The sequence below is a fragment of the Salvia miltiorrhiza genome, chromosome 5, assembly GCF_028751815.1.
Source record: "Salvia miltiorrhiza cultivar Shanhuang (shh) chromosome 5, IMPLAD_Smil_shh, whole genome shotgun sequence".
NCBI classification, from domain to species: Eukaryota; Viridiplantae; Streptophyta; class Magnoliopsida; order Lamiales; family Lamiaceae; genus Salvia; species Salvia miltiorrhiza.
The window spans coordinates 26,594,659-26,615,163 of record NC_080391.1 but is presented as its reverse complement, the minus strand read 5'-3'; the positions used below and the strand labels follow the sequence as shown (position 1 = coordinate 26,615,163).

At 34.7% G+C, this 20,505-nt stretch overlaps 1 protein-coding gene across 1 annotated transcript; it reads right to left on the bottom strand.

Moving 5' to 3' along the window:
• Positions 1–1,059: 1,059 nt before the first annotated feature.
• LOC131025723 (uncharacterized) lies at positions 1,060–10,071 on the bottom strand. Its single transcript, XM_057955515.1, has 5 exons — positions 10,044–10,071; positions 9,383–9,463; positions 8,958–9,017; positions 8,763–8,851; positions 1,060–1,518 (listed from the first exon to the last, which is right to left on the bottom strand). The coding sequence occupies exons 1-5, from the start codon at positions 10,069–10,071 to the stop codon at positions 1,060–1,062; spliced, it is 717 nt and encodes a 238-aa protein (XP_057811498.1).
• Positions 10,072–20,505: the final 10,434 nt, after the last annotated feature.

Sequence of the window (20,505 nt, the reverse complement as noted above, 5' to 3'; positions counted from 1 at the left end):
AAGAATAATGAATTACATTATAACATGAAATATGACAATTTCTCACATAGTTTCAATTATTCCATTAAAATTCTATTTTTTTTTTTTTGAAATATTTATACCAATTATATTTGATCTATAGATGCTAAAAGAATAGTTTTCTTTCTCAAGCAATAAATAGTTTTTCTACTAATCTCTTCATCTTTATGTCAACGCTAATCTTCTTATTTTTTTGTTAATTTTTCTACTAATATTCTTATTGTATGTAAAAGAAAACTATTCTCATAAATAATAAGTTATATTTTTTCTACTAAAATTAACTTACTAATTTTAGAAATAATTTTTAATTTTTAATTTTTATTTTTTAGTTTGTCTTCATTTCGTCTACTCCAAATCATATTGGTATTTTTTGTTATAAATTTTCTATTATTTTAATTAAAATATTAGTTAATTTTGTATCTCTAAAATATACTCCCTCCGTCCCGGCCAAGACACTACATTTATTTTTCGGCACAAGATTTAAGGAGTTGTAGATTAATGTTTTAAGTGTGTAATAATAAATTAAGTGATAAAGTAGGAGAGAGAAAGTAATAAAGTGATAAAGTAAGAAAGAGAATGTAATAAAGTGATAAAGTAGGAGAGAGAATGTAATAAAGAAATACTCCCTCCGTCCCATTAATAAAGACATAGGTCTTTTGGGCATGGAGATTAAGACGAGGTAGTTTAAGGAATAAAGTGTTGTGGTGTGTATTTGATTAGGAACTTAACTCTCAACTCTCTCTCTCTCTCTCTCTCTCATTTCTCAGACTACCACTGCCCACCACCACCACCACCACCACCACCGCCGCCGCCGACCACCCCCACCACCACCGATTCCCTATGCTATGCTGCCGAAAATGGAGCCCAGAAAATCAAACTAGAAATCGCAAATTTTCCAAAAAAATTAGCACAAAAAACTGATTCAAAATTAGCATCAAATTGCAAACGAAAACTATTCTCATTCCAAAACAAAAATTGGCAGAAAGAGGAAGAACCATTTCAAAACAAAAATTGGCAGAATGGCGGCGGAGATGGAGGGTTTCAGAAGGAGAGTGGTGGCCTCACTGCTACGGCGGCCGGAGAAGGAAAAGAGAGGGGGATGGGCGGCGGTTTCAGACGCGCACGCATCTCGAGCGACACCTCCGCCGCCTCAGAACCAGATCCGCCACTCTCTTCCTCTCTCAAATCGAACCTAGAAATTGAGGGTGGTGGTTTGGCGGATCTGGGTTTTTGAAAGGAGACCAGAGCCGCGTGGTGGTGGTTCGGCGGCTTAGGGCGGTGGTGGTTTGGCGGATCTGGGTGGCGTGGGAAGGGCAACGTGCTGTTTGGCAGGGCTAGGGCTTGGCCCTCTGCCCCCGTCAGTGTATGCGCGAGCGATCGAAGGCTCACCAGAGGGGCGAGGGGTGCTCGGCGGTGGCCATGGTTCGCCGGCGGCGACTCCGCTGAGAAGGGGGAGGAGATGGGCGGCGGGAGTGAAGAGAAATGAGGGAGGCGGTGGGACTGAAATGAGTAGATTAGGATTTTCTACTTATTTATATCATAATTAAGGTTCAATTAATTAGTTGTAATTAAGCTCTAATTCTTTCCTTTTTTGGAAATGTGTCTTTATTATTGGGACAACCCAAAAAGGAAAGTGTGTATTCATTAGTGGGACGGAGGGAGTACTTAATTAGTGTTAATTAAGTTTTTAAAAATCCTTATTTTTGACAAATATATAAATGTAGCATCTTCGTTGGGACGGCCCGAAAAGGAATATGTAGCATCTTGGGCGGGACGGAGGGAGTATTATACTATATGATAGTTATATAGATATAAACTATGAACCAAAGATTGACTAAAATAAATTAAAAGTCGCTTTAAGCCCCCCTCCCCCCCCCCCAATTCATCACTTCTATTGCAAATGAACTATCATTGCACCCCGTGCAATACACATGAAATATTTTCGTATTTTCCTTCTCTCTCTCTCTCTCTCTCTCTATATATATATATATATATATATATAAGCACAACCACTTTCAAAAATAGTAAATTATATTTTCCCGCCAAAAATCACTTTACTATTTTTAGAAATAATTATATTTTTAAATTTTAAATGGCATATCATATTTATGTATTGATAATTTTGGATCAACAATTAATAATTAATGTTATAATGGCATAACTCATGACAAAAAATTAATTTTAATAATTTAATTGAATGTTATTTCTGTAGTGGCATGTAATGAACTTAAGAAGATTTACTTATATACAATTAATAATATATTATGTTATATAAATTATATATTCCATACAATATATATGTATATATATATATTTATTGATTTTAATCTATAATAGATAAGATATTATAGTCTATGAATGTTCATTAGTTTAATCTAATATATATCTATAAAATAATAGTATAGAAGGGGCAAAAACATCCAAATATTTTAATTATAATTGTTTAAACAAAATAACTCATAATATCAATATTATATATATGTAATCAAAGTAGTTCATTAAAAGTAATTTGTCACTCACATACACAAACATAAAAGGAATAAATTTTCACCTTTAAAAATTTGAGGACATTATAGAGTAGTAGCTCTTAATCAAGACAAGTGATTTGCTACATTTGTTACCAATTTTATAAATTTTCAATGAAAAATACTAACTAAGATGTGAGTAGGATTAAAAAAATTAGAATAAAATCAAATTCGTTATTACAATTTAAACTTATGAAAATGATCAATATTTTTTTCATGAAGCGTCTATTTCTATATAAAAAGAAAGTACGAATGTGAAAATGTCAATTCAAAATAATTTCACTTCATTGAATTTTTTTCAAAAAAAATATTTACATTCTTAAAAAAAATCTTAAACTTTTATGTTATCTTATGTCATTTTTTCTCATTCAATTTATATATTCCATTAAAAAAATAATTCATTTTAGCTTCAAATTTATCTTTAAAAAAATCATAAATTCACACGATAAAAGAGTATAAATTTTAGTGTGCTCAAAACAATCATCAAATTGCTTCTCATCTTTATTGTCCTGATACGCGTTAATTTAATTCTTTGATTCACTTTAGCATTAATGTATTGTCAAATAGTAAATATGGACATATTAGGAATATACTTGTATAATTTTCTTTTACAATGATTTTCTTAATCATTGTGTAGAATTCAATCAGCCTATATAACTGGGACGAATGGAGTCTTTTGAAAAAATTCAGAGTTGTATATTATGCATCAAATAATAAAAATTCTAGAAAATCTTTTTTATAAAAAATTTCTTTCTTAATAGAAACCTAAAATAAAAACAGATGAATATTTTGATGGACATTTTAACTAGCTAATAATGATAGTTGATAAAAATATGTTGTTAATTGATATTGGTCATTGATTTAACTTACATACAACTATAAAAAGTCACATTTATTTAAACAATTATAGTATTAGTGAGATCTCTCTTATATAAGTTTTAAAAATGATCAATATTATCTTTTAAGTTATAAAAATATTAATATACGATAAAAAGACATTCAACATTAAAAAGTACAGATTATTTATACTTTTAAATAATTTAGTTAAATAGTAACTATTACCGTGCATCGCACAGGAGCAAAACTAGTTTGTATCTTATACTTAACCCTCCTATGTCTCGTAACATTTGCAATGCTATTACATCCGCTGTATCTTTGAATTTTGCTACTACTCTTTGATGATCCATGTTTAATAGTGCATTGTGGAGATCATTATGAGCGTTAATTGCATTAACTTCAGCCTGTTCTTGTTCAATTCCAAGTTGCAGGATGATTGCTCCATTCCCTTGTGGAAGCACTGCTGTATTTCTATCTCTTTCCTCAGAAAAAGGGCTTGGGCATCACTCATCCGTGTTGCGTGGGCTCTAGCTAGAGCCCACGTCCCCTAGCAGCAATGCAAGATAAATACAAAGGACATCACTATCTATTTCAAAAAAGATTGAAGAAAACTCAGAGAAGACTTAATGTGCACATTAAGAACTACTAAGTGTATTTGAAAGTGCACATTAAAGACTTGATGGTAAAGTTATAAAATTAAAACTCACCATTTTGAAGTCGGTTGGAGAGAGAGAGCGAGAGAGCTGCGAGAGTAAATTCAAACATGTATCATAGTGTGATTAAATGAGATTTCATATTATGTTTAGTTTAATCATTTAAACTGCTACTAAAGCTACAATAGTGTGTATCACTCATTACTGATTTCTAAATTTTATAACGACTATTAAATTTTATAGCATAAAGATACGACAATCAATTTTGGTGTGAAAATTAGGGCTGTAAACAAATCAAGCCGCTCGCGAATTATTTGGAGCTCGGCTCGAAAAAAGCTCGTTCAAGTTCGTTTAGAGAAGCTCGATAAATAAACAAACCAAACTTGAGCTTAGTAGTATTCGGCTCGTTAGCTCGTGAACATGTTCGTCAAGTGATTCAGCTTGAAAATTATAAATTATTAGTAGATACAACTTATATTTATCCATTAAAATTAATAATAATTGTATTAAATCTCTAATTAATTTTGTTAGTTATAAGAAAATAATTATTATATTTATTATTTTGAATAAAATAATTTATTTTTAAAATAAAATAATCAATATTTTGAATATAAATATAAATTTAGAAAGTTTGTATAGGCTCGATTGGGCTCATGAACTGCTCGTGAGCCTCAAAGTATTCGGTAAGTAAAGTTCGGGATTCGATTCGATACTAAAACAAACCAAAACTTGAGCACATCACTATTCGGTTCGGCTCGATTCGATTACACCCCTATTCATAATAATCAATATTATGAATCTCTTTCATTTTATGATAAAATAAATAAATAAATGTAACACAGTACGTTATATTTGTATAGTGGAAGAATTCGAATATGTACCCACCATTATCTCTCAAGCATCCACGGGCGACAAGAGGAAAGCCTAGAACCCATTAACGTGCTCGACCATATATAATATATGCATATATCGTAATATAATGACATTATCCGTGATTTCTAGCTAGTGGAAAAACTAGGTCCAGTCTCAATTTATTCTACCATGTCATGAAAATATGCATTTCTTGTTGGAGATAATATTATGGAAGATTTTGGTGATTTAATATTCTCATTTCAATGAGGCCATCTCAAATTCTCAATATATATATTTATTCTTTAGAGTTAATTAACGGGCTAAATTAGTCAATCGTCCCATATAATAAAAAGATTTTTTATTTATGAAGATAAAAAATTTAAAATATTAATCTTTTATGATATAAATGTACTAATTATCTTTAATTATTTTTTTAAAAATAATTAAAATACAAAAACTAACTTACCCAATTCCTGCTCCCCTCCCTGTTTCCTTTCCACCAGGGCCGCTCATTCCCCCTCCCTCTTCTACACCGCCGCCACCACCGCCATCGCTATCCAACCGCCACCCCCGGCCCATTTCTACGTCGCCACCGACGCTGCTATGCGGCTGCCACAACCAATAGCTTGGCTATTTCTTTTTCTCCTTGCCCCCTTTCTCTCCTCGTTTCTCTCTTTTTCCACCGTCGCCATTCCCCTTGCCCCATTCTACATGCATCGTTGTCGTTCGTCGCCACTGCAAGCTTTGTCTGCCTCTCTTTCTTTGACTATTACTCTCTCTTTCTCTCCCTCTTCTCGCCTCTAGCTATCACTCAGATATCTCTCTCTCTCTCTCTCTCTCTCTCTCCTCACCACTGCCTCAAACTTCGGTGCTTCATCACCGTTGCCTTGAGCTTCGACGCTTCGCGCTCTACAACTTCTCTCTATCTCTCCCTTCTCTCGATTCTCCAACGTCGTGGTCTCCCGTCTTCTCTTAAATTTGAATCACGGTTGTTATACACTCTTGCGAAAATAGTGTGTAACAGTGTAAAATAATACATTGCTATACAATTTTCACAAAAGTGTGTAATTGCAAAAAAGTGTATAACAATGTAAAATATACTCTTACACGCAAAATTATATGTAAATCGAATATATATATATATATATATATATATATATATATATATATATAGGGGCGCGCTCCAGTGAGACCCCCTATTTTTCGTGTAACATGAGTACAATGAATAAGACATATAATACTAATAAACAAAACGTATATCTAATGAACAAGATATATATATTGATGAAAAATAAAATTTAAAAAATTCGTAATGAATAAGACATATATACTGATGAACATGGCCGTATATACTGATGAACAATGCAGTATATACTGATGAATAACAAAATTTAAAATATTCTGCTCCCTCCAAGATTCGAACCCTGCGAAAAAAAACCACCCTGTAGATACAATATCAACCATAGGATTGATAAAATAAACGCATCAGATCGTGTCCTAGATCTCACTAAAATTAGGGGGTCTCATTGGAGCGGCCCCCTATATATATATATATATATATATATATATATATATTGGTGAAGCATCCTATAACACCTAAAATATTTATTCATTGAGAAGTTATAAGCGAGTAACTTGGATGGTCGCGATTGCTCACAGATTGAGAGAAAACTCCTGAAGCTCTTTGAAGGATTTGAAAATAAAATGCAAAGAAAATAGCCGTTGTATTAATATTGCGTATCCCCCTTTCAAATGGGGCAAGCTATTTAAAAGAGAAATACAAGGAGGGTAAAATAGTAAATTTTGTGTAATTCACGTACTCTTCATGCAACAGCTACTGTTCCTATCAACATCGTTAAATATCCTACTATTAACTAACTTGCAGCTTTTGTCGGGTGTTTTCTTCGCTAATAAATCGGCGCTGACTTCTGGAGGCCATGTGGTCGAACTGCGCCGGACCTTCTTTCACCCTTCAATGCGCTGGATCTTTTCTTTGGACGATTTTGATGTTGACTTGGGTTCGATCTCTCTTTATTTTAAAGAAGGTTTTTAGAATGATGTCTTCATATATAAACGACAATTGCTTTCCCGCCTCCTTTTGGTTCGCTTCAGTGCTAGTGATGACTGCGCCGTAGGCTCGAATATCCTCTTCTATCTTTGCTGCTGAGTCTTCTCCTTGACGGACATTGACTGATATTACTAATATTACCTACACTGTCACGAATATTTTGAATAATAGTGGTAACCGTTAGTTCAAGATAGAATAATAATAATAATAATAATAATAATAATAATAATAATAATAATAATAATAATAATAATAATAATAATAATAATAATAATAATAATAATAATAATAATAAATTATTTAATTAAATATCTGACGCTGATGTAGAAAGTACTCCTCATCATATATATATATATATATATAAATATATATATATATATATATATATATATAGGGTTAGGCTAAAATAAGAACTAACTTTAGGATATAAATTAAGAACCAATATAAACCATTAGATCTTAAATTTTGGACGGTTAGATTGTGCCTATAATTAAATTAAGAATCACACGTTAATTTCAAATTAGGGGTTAAAGGTAATTTCATGTTTTGGTGTAATTATTCTTTCCTTAATTTAAGGAATCGTGGGATTCAGTTTTGATCCCAATTATTTTCTATCATTCATACGCCGGCGGAATCTATACTAAGAACTTAAAAAAAAAAAGAAAAAAGATTTGTTTGCCCAAGAATTCAGAGAAGTATTCTCCCAAAAAAAAAAGTGATACCAAGGTTGTTCTTAGAGTTCCAGAGTTTCCACATGGAGAATGAAGATACGTGATTATATTATATAAACTTCATTCATAAATGGTGCTCTGGGAGTTGTAACTTAAATTCAAATATTAGGTAGAATTTAAAAAATTCATGCACATAACCATATTGATTCACACACGATTACATAATATTCACGTAAAAATTCATGCACATAACCACATTGATTCACACACGATTACATTATGCCTATATAAGTTAAATTATGCACATTAAATTAGTGCGGATAAATTGAATGGTTTAGGCAGCCATTTCGATATACAAATATTGTAAATGGTGCTCTGGGAGTTATTTCATATGTACAGGCAGCAACAGTAGCCTAACTTCAAATATTAGGTATAATTTAAAAAATTCATGCACATAACAATATTGATTCACACACGATTACATTATATTCACGTAAAATGTGTGAATTTTTTTTTGGCGTAAATGGGTTATATTTTGGTTAACACCATATTTACTTTTGTGTGCATTTAAACAAATATAGAATTTCACCTGCTTCAAGGTAATTAAGACAATTTATTAGGTGGTATTAAAATAAAAATATATTGAATATTTAAGTAAGAATACAAACATTTTCGAAAAACTACAATTATAGAATTATTAAAAGCCAATTATTTTTCTTGTACTAAATAACATACATGAATTAGTGATTCATTCGTCAATTCCTATAATGGGCATACTATAGATATTCACTTGTCCATTACGAAATAAATGAAGATACTCATAGGGATTGCACGAATAAATTTTTATTAATACATGAATCGCTAAGCACCGGTGCATGAAACGACTTAATGACTTCATAACATTCAAAATATGACTATGTTTATACTATTTGTAAGAATGACTATGATACCTATAAGAATCATCATGTAATTGTGTTTGAAGAAAAACACACGCTTTACATCAACAAAATAATGGATTATACGCCATAAATAAAATAACTTTCTACTAAACATTAAATTTACTTTTCACCACCAACTTTTTGTAGTTTTTCGGTACAAGTTTGCGCTTGTCAATCATTTTCTTCTTTGTAGGAACTACCGGAGAACCTAAGCCAACAGCAGGGAAAACCGCATCTTCAGCCTGAACTGTGGTAGATGTCACCTTGTTCTTCCTTTTCAGTTTATCACCTAATTGAACAATAAATATGAATTGACAGTTAATTCGAGGCCCAAATGAAGGTGCGCGTTTCCTAAACACAATACTATGAATTAATTTAAATATAATATGACGTACCATCTACCATCAATCGCAAAAACTCAGACAAAGTTGGATCATTTCGAAGCTTTGTACGCACTTAAATATTCACACATAACACAATTACAATTCACGCAACATTATATAAAATGCATGCATATACAATTCATTACATACATAACATGCATATAAAAAAAGGAATTATATTTAACTGATTGTGGCTGCATAGGTACACGAATTTTTTTTGAATAAGCATGAATTAATGAAATATTCACACACAATATCATTAAAATTCACACGACATTATACAAAATGCACGCTCAATGCGATATGAATTCATGCCTCTACCTACATTATCCATATTGCAAAATATGTCACCAATGTCAGCTAGTACCACATATTTCAATAATCAATGCCACAAACAAGTCTTAAATAAATGTTAAATCAATTTTAATAAATCTCACCTTCTTTCACATGTTCGCTACCTTCACCTTCCTCAGACCCATTGACAATTGCCTTAACCTTTTCCTTATCTCTCCCACTAGCTACACATATCCAATTTTTAAAATAGGATTGAAACTTGACAAATTAATCACAAGAAATATATATAAAATTGTTTAAGAAAAACCAAGAGAAAAGCATAGATATAAATCAGCAATACAGTATACCCAACAAGATTGTCGCATTTCATGCCACAACATAGACCCAACTGTTATTCCCAATTTCGTCACACAAACTCAACATAAATTTTGATCCACGCAATAAACAATACCATCACTGTAATGCGTGTGAATAATTAATAACTACGACATGAATTGAAAATAAACAACAAAAAATACACATCAAAAGGTTCAGCAACAAAATTTTATATTAAACCACATTCTTAAAGTAGACAACAACATATTTCAGCAACATAGTGATATACTCAATATTAAAAAATTCATGCACAAGTGATGACAAATTCACTTAGGGACCACAAAAACAGTACCACGAAAAAAATTTAGTACCCAACATACATTAATTCATTTTAGTACAACTATAAGAACACACCACAAAGGTTAAGGATATTAGGTTAATCTCACACAAATCGAAAGAACAACACAGATCTATAAAATTAAATCTAACCCTGTTGATTAGGTTTAGTTCTCTGCATTCCTAAGTTCAGTTGCTATAATTGCACGGACGAACTAGCCGGAGAATCGAAGGAACCCTAGGATTTGAGCCTTCGTCGCCTCACTTGTGTCGCCGCTGCAATTTTCTTCTTCTCAAATTTAAGCAATAAATGGATCGGTTCATATGGGAATAAAAAGTGATTTAGGTTAATGTATTTAATCCTATCAATGATGATTGTCGTCCCAATTTTTTAGGAAATTTAGTACTTTTTAAAAAAATATTTCACGCAAGAAATCTTGTGTTTTCAATCCAAATCAAATCATAAATTGGGTGAAGATTTGGACGCCAAAATCGGAGGTGTTATAATTGATATATGAAAAGTCAAAAGGCCTATACCATTTATACCCTTACGTCATTTTAAGAATGAATTAGATGTTTTAATTCAGTGAATTATAAAATGCTCTTAGATGTAATCCCATCCGTCTAATCAAGCGAGATCTACGGTCCAAAGAAGTTCTTAAGTTATATGCTAAGTATGGTTTATTGAATAACCGCCCCCTATATATATATATATATATATATATATATATATATATATATATATATATATATAGGGGTGGGCTAGAACAAAAACACTGTTAAGTGTATAAAATATAAACGTTTCTTAATGTACGAATTTTATGTAGAACACGTATGAATTTATCCAACAGAGTTACGAATTGCGAAAAATAAATTTTTGTTACCTTTCGGATTCGAACTCAGGATCACGAATTCATCCAACAGGGTTACGAATCAACCGTAGATCTTAATGATCTAAGGGCTGAAAATCATTTATATTTTATACACTTAAGAGTGTTTTTATTCTAGTCCTCCCCTATATATATATATATATATATATATATATACACTCCCTCCGTCCCATTATTTATGGGACGTTACTGTTCGGCACGGAGATTAAGAAGAGTAAAATTAAGGGAATTAAATATTTAGTGTTATTATAGTTAACAAACATGCAGTCACACACACACACACACTCCCTTTCTCTCGGCCTCTTTCTCGCCGGACCGGTACACGGCGGCGAGCGCCGCCTCGTCGGCCCCTCTCTATTCCCCTCTGTCCTCTCTCTCCCTTCCCTCTTCCATCTCTCCCTCTATCCATCTCTCTCTCCGACTCTCGTTCGGAAAATAAAATCGATTTATGCAAAATCGATTCACCAGCAAAATCGATTTTGAAGACATCCCAAAACCAATTCATCAGCAAAATCAATTTTGAAGACATACCAGAACCAATTCACCACCAAAATCAATTCTGTCAAAAACCAATTTTGAAGACATGAACCAGAAAATCAGAAATCAAATCACCAGGAAAATTGATTTCGAAGACATCCCAAATCACCAAATCCACAAATCCCTAAATCCATGAACCAAAAATCAAATCTAATGTAGGATGAAGTCTTTGGAGCCGCCGCGCTGTTGGTACGAGCCCTAGGAAGCGGTAAAGTCTGTGACGATGGAGGTGGAGGGGACGGCGGCGCTAAACTTAGAGGCGGTGGAGGCAGGAATCGCGCCGCTGTTCTGGAGACCCGCGCTAAACTCAAGGGTTTCGACGGCGTGGGTGGAGCAGACGGCGGCATGGGCGTGGTGAGGGCAGTGGAGGCGACAGCATAGGTGGCGCAGGCGACGCGGATGGTGGGCGAGAACTTTGAAGAGAGAAGGGAGACGGATGGTGGGCGAGAAGAGAGGCCGTTGAGCCTGCGGTAGGCGGCGCTAGGGTTTAGAGATAGAGGGATGAAGAAGAAGGAAATTCAAAGATGGAAAGGCGGAAGTATAGATAGAGAGAGAGAGAGAAAGAGAGAGAGAGAGATAGAGATAGAGAGAGAGAGAGATGCAAAATAGTTAAGGTTTATTTTATTTAGGTAGTTAATTAGGGATTAATTAAGCTTGTTGGGAACCCCATGGAATATCAGGTTTTATTTTGATGATACCAAAATCCTTAGGTTTAATTTGTAATAGACTAGAACTGTTTTGAACTCAAGTGTTAGAGTTCGTTTCTAGTTTAGTTAGCAGTTCTGAAGACTGAAGACTGAAGGACTGGAGGACTGAAGACTGAAGATACCAATTGAAGTATCAGTTGAAGAATCAGTTCAGAACTGATTACTTAATGCTTGCTTCGAGGACTCAGCAGACTGATACTAAAGTCAAGTATCAGTTAAACATTCTTCGTCGGACTGAACTTCCAACGTTCAAAGGAAGTCACGTGCTTACACAGTACAGCCGCATTAAATGCAGAGATCTCAGGATCATCCCTATCTGCAGAGGTCATTCCTATTTGGTGGCTACTTTATCAGAGACGTCACATCTCCTATCCCTCAAGAGAGCCATTTCCACCAAACAAGGAACCTCGAAGATTGAAGTCTCAGCCCAAATTTGAAATGCTCTCCAACGGAAGAAATCTTGAAGACGTTCTCCGCCAACGGATCTATTCAAGACATCTCCAATAAATAGCGCTCGAGGATCAACTTCAATCTTCACCGATTCAACGACCTTAGCTGAAGCTCTGCCGAAATTGCTACTCAGCCCAAAGCTTAATCTCCCCAAAGCTTGAATCGAAGAAGAGAATTCCAAAGCCAAAATCAGTCACTACTGATTACACACATTCTCTTAGACATTAGGCATATATCTGTTTACCCAGAAGCCCAGGTCAAAACTTGCTCCAAAGAACTTGTTCTTTGAAGTCTAGTTGGCAAGGTTTTCAAACCTCATTTCGTAAGAAAGAAGCCGAGTGTTTGAATGAAAAGGAGTTCAGGAAGGTACTCTGACTCCGTGAGATCCTAGTGCAAGGTCGTGCTAGGAGTGAGAAATCCGACGCGAGTGAAGCGTGGGTACTGAAGTAAGGTCTCTTCAGTGAAACGGTTGTATGCACCCGGCAAGCACACGGTTCGGTTCGCAGTGCACCAGTTAAGCACTTGCGGAGTGGATTGTTGGTCTGATCAACCGACCATGGATGTAGGAAAGTGTTTTCCGAACCACGTAAAACTCTCTGTGTTATTTACAGCTTTCAGTCTTTACATTCTTATCTCTGTTCTTACTGTTGATAAACTGAATACTGAATAACTACGAAGAGAAACCTAAGACTAACAACGTGCTCAACCGAGGCTATTCCGAAACAAGTTTATTTCTGCTGCGTGTGATATCAGTCTGACTGATCTATCCTCTGATAGTCAGGAAGACTTATATCATCTCTGTTTTAGCAAACTCGACTGAAGCTCTTACGTGCATCAGTTAAGTTCCAGTGACTTAACTGATAACTCCTTACTGAAGAGTTTTCAGTATCAGTCGTCAACCCTGTTTGGTCAAAACTGTTTTCAGTCAACAGGTGTCATAGTTTGCGTGTAAAGTTTAGTTTTGATCTCATTCTTGAGATCCCTCTGTTTTTAGATAAAATTGTAAAAATAGCCCATAGGTGTATTCCCCCCCATACACCTATTCGAGACCCTCCGGACCTAACAAAGCTTTAAGTAACCCCTTATTATTTCCCAAAATAGAAAACGTGTCATGTAGGTTGGGACAACCCAAAATGGAATACGTGTCATAAATAATGGGACGGATGGAGTATATATATTTATAGGGGAGGGCTAAAATAAGTACATTTCTTAAGATATAAAACAAGAATCATTTTCAGCTCTTAGATCATCAAGATCTACGGTTGATTCATCATCCTGTTGGATGAATTCATGGTCTTGAGTTCGAATCCCAAAGGTAACCAAAATTTATTTTTTGCAATTCATACCTTTATATAACGAATTCATACGTGTTCTACATAAAATTCATACATTTTTCGTAGTTCTTATTTCTTATTTTAAAAGGTGCTCTCACGGTAGCCCTTTCCTATAAAAGGTGCTCTCATGTAGATTCACCCCCTTATAATAGTATATAGTATATAACGCTAATTGCTGATCATGTTTTAGTCAACGGTGCTTATTAGGGGCTGACTTGATCGTTTTTAAATTCATTAAGGGTAGTTTTGTCATTTTGTTTTCATTTTTTGCATGCCTCTTTTTTGCCTAGTTTCGTTTATGATTTTTTACGTGATTTCTTACCTTCTTTCTCGCGATTGTGCTTGATTTTTACCTTGTTGCTCTCTTCCTCGCAATTGTTCGTGATTTATACCTTCTTCTTCTTCTTCCGCGATTTAGTTGTGCGATTTATGCTCTGTAATTTAGGTTGATTTGTTCTCTCGATTTAGGTTTATTTGTCCGATTTTGATTATGTCGTCGATCGCAGGCAATTGTCTAAAATTTTTTGTATTGATTTTAATTTTATTTGCGATTTGTTAGCGATTAATATGTTTTCAGTTTATTATGCAGGTAGTATTGTTATTATCTTTCTAGTTTCTTTATCTGCCTTCAATTTTTGCTATTAAATCTCTTCAAATATTTGTTCTACTGTATGGATTTACTTGAGATGTTTATATTTATGTACGCGTTTTTTATGCATATGTTACTGATTAGGTTAAATGAAGGAAAATATTTACATTATACATGTAGTATTGTTATTATCTTTCTATTTTGCTTATCCGCCTTCGATTTTTCCTATCAAATCTCTGCATATCTTTGTTCTGTTGTATGTATTTACCTGAGATATGTATATTTATGTACACGTTTTTTATGCAGATGTTGCCGATGATTTAAGTTTTTGTTCAATTGTTCATAATATACCGGATTGTGATAGTGGAGACAAACCGTATGTTGGGATGAAGTTTGAGTCATTAGTTGCTGCTGAAATTTTTTATAAAGTGTATGCAGTTAAATGTGGTTTTGAGGCACGTCTTGATCCTGTGAAACGTTCCAAAAGTGGAGTTATTAGTCGTAGGCACGTTCTATGTAGAAGGAGGGCGAGAAGAGTGTTTCTAATGATAATAGTTATGTGAAAAGAAAACGTAGGTTGACAACTCGGGTTAATTGCAAGGCTCGTGTAATTATAAATACTCTTGTTGATGGTAGTGGTTATTATATTGAAAGGTTTGATGAGGCTCACACACATGGTTTTACTTTTGATGTTTATAAACATTTTATAAGGTCTAGTCCGGTTTTGGATAAAGGTCATAAGAGCTTTGTTTTGAACTATCTGAGATCTAATATTGGTTTCTGTTAAGTCTTTTCGATTGTTTAAGGAATTGGTTGGAAGCTACAGTCGAGTTGGTTGTACCAGTGTTGATTTTAAGAATTTTGCACATGACTTGCGTACATATGTTCTTGGTTGTGATGCTCAGATCGTACTGGATAATTTTCACAGTAGGCATGAGATTGATAATAGGTTCTGGTTTGATCATAGTGTTGATGATTCTGATAAGCTTACACGTTTGTTTTGGGCTGATTCGGTAGCAATTGATAAATACAAAATTTTTGGAGAAGTTATTTTTTTTTATGCAACTTACTCTACAAACAGGTATGCATATTCACGAGTACATTTATGCATATATTGGGTCTCAGTGGGGTACTGAACTGGTGTATGGGGGGATACACCAGTAAGCTATTTTCGAGAAAAACTGAATTTGAAATTGGAATTAGTGAAAATAGAAACTGAAAATGATGTTCAGTGAGATATAGAATCTGTTTAGGAAAAGGTAAAGGCTGTGACTGATAATGAATCAGTCCGGTAACTTCAGTGTGAGGAACTAGTCGACAAACTAAAGTTCAGTTAGGGGTGCAGCCTTTTCAGTTTTCAAATAAGAATAGTGTTATAAAACCTACTGGCTGTCCTTAGACTTGTCAGTTGGACTGATAACACTTAAGCGGAAGCGATTTAAGAAATGGCCTTTAGTGAATCAGATTATCAGTTTTAGGGTTTATCCTTTAGGTTATCGATTTTCAGTATAAGTCAAAGTGAGTGCGCAGATATAAACTGAAATCTTGAAAGCAGCAAACAACATAAAGATTTTTACGTGCTTCGGAATACTGATTCCTGCGTCCACAGTCAGTAGATCACACTGACAATCGATTAGGCTTGTGTTTACGGGTGCACACCAAACCTTACAACTGAAACACTCGTTTCAGTGCCAACACCTGTTAGACTTCTCTTCATTAGCTTACTGGTGCTAAGTAAACACACGTCTAGCTTACGGGTGCTAAACAACCTAGTATTCAAACAACAGTCTCGAACACTCTCTTAAACTCCTTTTTCTCTCTCTTTGAAAATGGTTCGAATTTCCAACTAGGAAAACTGATAACAGGATCTCAGTAATTAGTTTTTAGGCTTAGGATGGGAATGTATATGCCTAGAACAACTAAGAGAATGTAAGTTATCAGTGTAGACTGATAGTTAAGGCAATGGGTATTCTCTTCTTCGATTCAAACTTGAATGCAGTGGATTATCTTGACTCTTGAGTTCGATAGAGTTTCTATTTTGTGCGTTGAATCGGTGAAGATTGAGGTTGATCATTGAGCTCTATTTATAGGCAGCTTCTTGAGAAAGATCTGTTGGAGGAGGTCAGTCTTCAAATATTCTGTTGTTGTGACTTAGTTTTGAATCTGGGCCAAGGTCCTCAGTCTTCATTCTCTCCAACAGGAAAAAGGTACCATCATTTCTGTCGTGGGAGAGGGTGTTGTAGGGTAAAGCAGCATGTAAAAGGAAACTCCATATTCTGAAGGGCGATTCTACAGATCTGAGTATTAATTGCAGTTGTCCTTGTTGATTTTCCACGTGGCTTCATTTGAAATGAATGAGACAACCATAAACTGAGAATCGGTTTAGGACAGAGAATTAGTCCGAGATTTCAGTCCGATACTTTACTTAAGTATCAGTCTTGCTTTATCCAACGTGGCATGTATCAGTGTTTTCCTAACACTGATACTTCTATATACGCGTCCTTCAGTGCGAGTCAGCAGTTTTGAATCTCTTGGTCTTCAGTCTTCAATACTTCAGTCTTTAGTCTTCAGTCTAGCTAATAAAATGAACTCTAACACTTGAGTTCAAAAATACTCTAGTCTAGTGAAGAATAAACTAAGTGTTTTGGGATCATCAAAACAAGGAAACGATATTTCTATTATTTTTCTAATAATTTCCCCCTTTTTGATGATGCCAAAACCATACAAAAAAACCTAAGGCAAAACTGAAAGCATGTTCCTATAAACTAAATGAAAACACTTCCCCCTTAACAATATAATCCTAAAACCTGCAAATAAAAAATGTGACCAACGTAATACAATAATAAGACTAAAACACAACAACATGTACCAGAGCTCATCAAAGCAATAGTAATAGAGCTAATACTCAACCAGAACTATCGGAGCAAATAATGCAACAGTATCAGAGCAAGACACAACTGATAAGGCATCAAAGCAAAAACATAGCAAACACAAGGCAAGTCAAAGCCAGGACAAAGAAAAATTATCTTCAGGGTGAATTGAGAAAGATATATCTTCATTGCACTAGAAACTGATGAGGCATCGGTTTCTATGACATACATAGCCATAAGGCAAGATGAAACATACATAGCCAAATGGCAAGATGAAAGCAAAAGATACAAGTTAGGGATTTTGACTGCAAATCCCGAAGATGGCATTCTTCACTCTGGAAACTTGTTTCTAATCCCACTTTTTATCGAGATTTCATATGTTGCAGATGGCCTTAACTTCTTGTTTGATTGCCTCCCGGTTGATATGTCCATCGGTCTTGGGTGGTGTCAGTTTGATCAGCAAAGGATATGGGATCATCTGAATTCTGGCATCAGCAGCAGCTTCGGAGAGTTTCTTGATCTTATCCCGCTCACTCCAGTTGTTGAGAAAATATCTCCACACTTGTCTCTGGGTGTTGGCGTCCTTTTGAAGATTGGCACAGACAAGAGACCACTTGGTGTAGATCTATTTCAGTCGTTCCCACCAATCATTTAATTCACTGGGCACCCACTTGTCTCGGTGCTCAAATTTAGTTTCGATGGCGTGGGACTTCAGAATCCCCGTCTTTCCAAAGGGAGCCAGTTCTTGGGCGGCCTTTAGTTTCAGTACAATGACTGTAGTAGGAGTGGGATCACCAAGCTTCAGTTTCTTCTTCGATGGAGGATCCTTCTCTTCGGTGCACGACCTCTTCTTCAACAGATCCTTGGAAGATGTTTTATATTGAGGTGAGGAAGGGCAGCAGCATTCCCTTTGCCTTCTTCCTCATTTATTCGTGAAGATATGCATAATTCTTATTCTGATGCTGTATTCTTTATGTTATTTGACAGATACAATTTAATATTTATGCCTTTCACTGGAAAGGATAATCATGGAAGATGCATCACCTTTAGAGCTTCATTGATTTTAGGGGAGGATGGGGAGTCATATTCATGGGTTTTGTAGAAATTTGTTGATTGCATGGGTCAGAAACCAAGGATGATTATTACTTATTAGGATCCAGCTTTAAGAAAAGTTGTTGAACGTATTTTAGATGGTACACGTCATAGATTTTGCATGTGGCACATTATGCTCAAAGCGGCTGATAAGGTTCTTGTTCGTCTTAGAGGTGATGAGCATTTTAAAAAAGGATTTAACTGGTATTGTTTGGTCTGATTATATTGAACCATTAGATTTTGAAAAAAAAAATGGGCTGAGTTGATGGAAAAATATGATTTGGTTGGTCATAAGTGGTTTGATGTGATGTTTGGACTCCGTTATTATGGGATACCTGCTTTCTTTAGGAATGTTGAGATGAGTGGTCTGTTTAGGACGACGTCTATGTCTGAGAGTAATAATAGTTTTTTGGGCGATATTTCAATAGTCGTGCAAATCTTGTTGAGTTCTTTATGCATTTTGATCATGCTATAGATGCTCAGAGACATGCATGTGATGAATTGCAGAGCCTTGATGAGACTAATTTTCCAAATTTAAGGACTGATTTAAAAATTGAAAGACATGCAGCATCATTGTACTCAACTACGATGTTTTTCAAGTTTCAGAATAGGCTTGTTTTGGCTTGTTTTAAGTGCAGGTTGTTGGAGATTAAGAATGGGGATGTTGAGAATGTTTATGTGGTTGATGACAGTGTGGATGGTAAGTTTACTGTGGTGCAGAATTTTGTTGATTGTAAGACAAGTTGTGATTGCACACATTTTGTGAGGCATGGTATTATTTGTTGTTATATGTTACTTGTTTATAGGAATTTGAACTTTAAGAGGATACTGTATGAAGACATTGTGAAACGGTGGACAAAGCTTATTGATATGAAAAAACCAATGATTGCTATTGAAACAGGATCGAATGATAACATGTCCCTTCTTTATGCGGAGGCTCATAGTTGTATTGCACTAGTGCAAGGTAATTCAGAGAAGATTCAGAAATTGATGTATGCTTTCAAAGATATTAAGAATATGTTTGGTGTGGAGTCTGAGGCGAGCAATTCAAATTCTGATTTATTTTCTGAATTTTATGGAAGTTTGCCAGTGAATGAAGTTGTTGTGCATCCTCCTGATTATGTGAAGACTAAAGGAAGTGGAAGTAGATTGAAGTCTAGGAAAGAGAAGGCATTGAAGATGAAGGATATGCTACAAAGGAAATGCAGATTGTCATTAGTTTGGACATCATGATTTTCAAAATTGTGAAAAGCCTAAGCAGATTGCTTCCTGATATTTTTTGCTTTTGTTATTTTCTATTTTACTGCAGACAATAAAGATTGACTTTATGCATATTGTTGTTTTGGGTTATTCATATGTACCTTATGGGTTATGCATATTCTTTAACTTTTGATTTCTTGTTTTGTTTTCATTCTTTATAAAGACCAAGTTAGAGAGTTTGTAATATGTTATCAGAAGTTTATTTTTTTACGTATTAATGTGTATTTTTTATGCATATTTCCCTATATTTTAATGTGTATTAAACAATATGCATATATGTATTCAAGGATATGCATAAACATGTTCAACGTTATGCATATTGTATTGAGGCAAAATGTAATAAACATCAGATCTTGATTAGAGAACTATTGAACTGGTCATGAAACATCATATTAAAATAAGAGTTTAAAATATCAATCCATCACACCATCAGATAAAAAAGAAAAAAAAAAGTTGTTTGTTTCACCAGACACACACCAGATAGTTTTAAAAACTGATTGTTTTAGTTCCTGCCCCCTGCCCCCCCTGTTGATTTGATTTGTATCAACCTGCAACAGTTTAGGGAATAAGAATCTTGTTCAGATTTAATGGTCCCTCATCAGATGAAACACGGTAGAAGTAGTTGGCTTCCTTGAGATTGTATTCTTTGTTGTCGTTGCAGTCACATCCCAACGTGTAAGCACAATACTTCATTCTCAGCTTCATCATTTGTTTCCTCAGTTTGTTTTGGAGAGAGTCTGTGTTCCCATCCATTGAGCTCTCCTTTGAATGTCTCCATATGGCGCATCGCGTAAATTTCACAATCAACATGATTGTCTTTCTCCGTCCATGGGAGATGGGGAACTATGAATGACACGCTCTGAAGTTTATTTGCCTTTGCATGTTG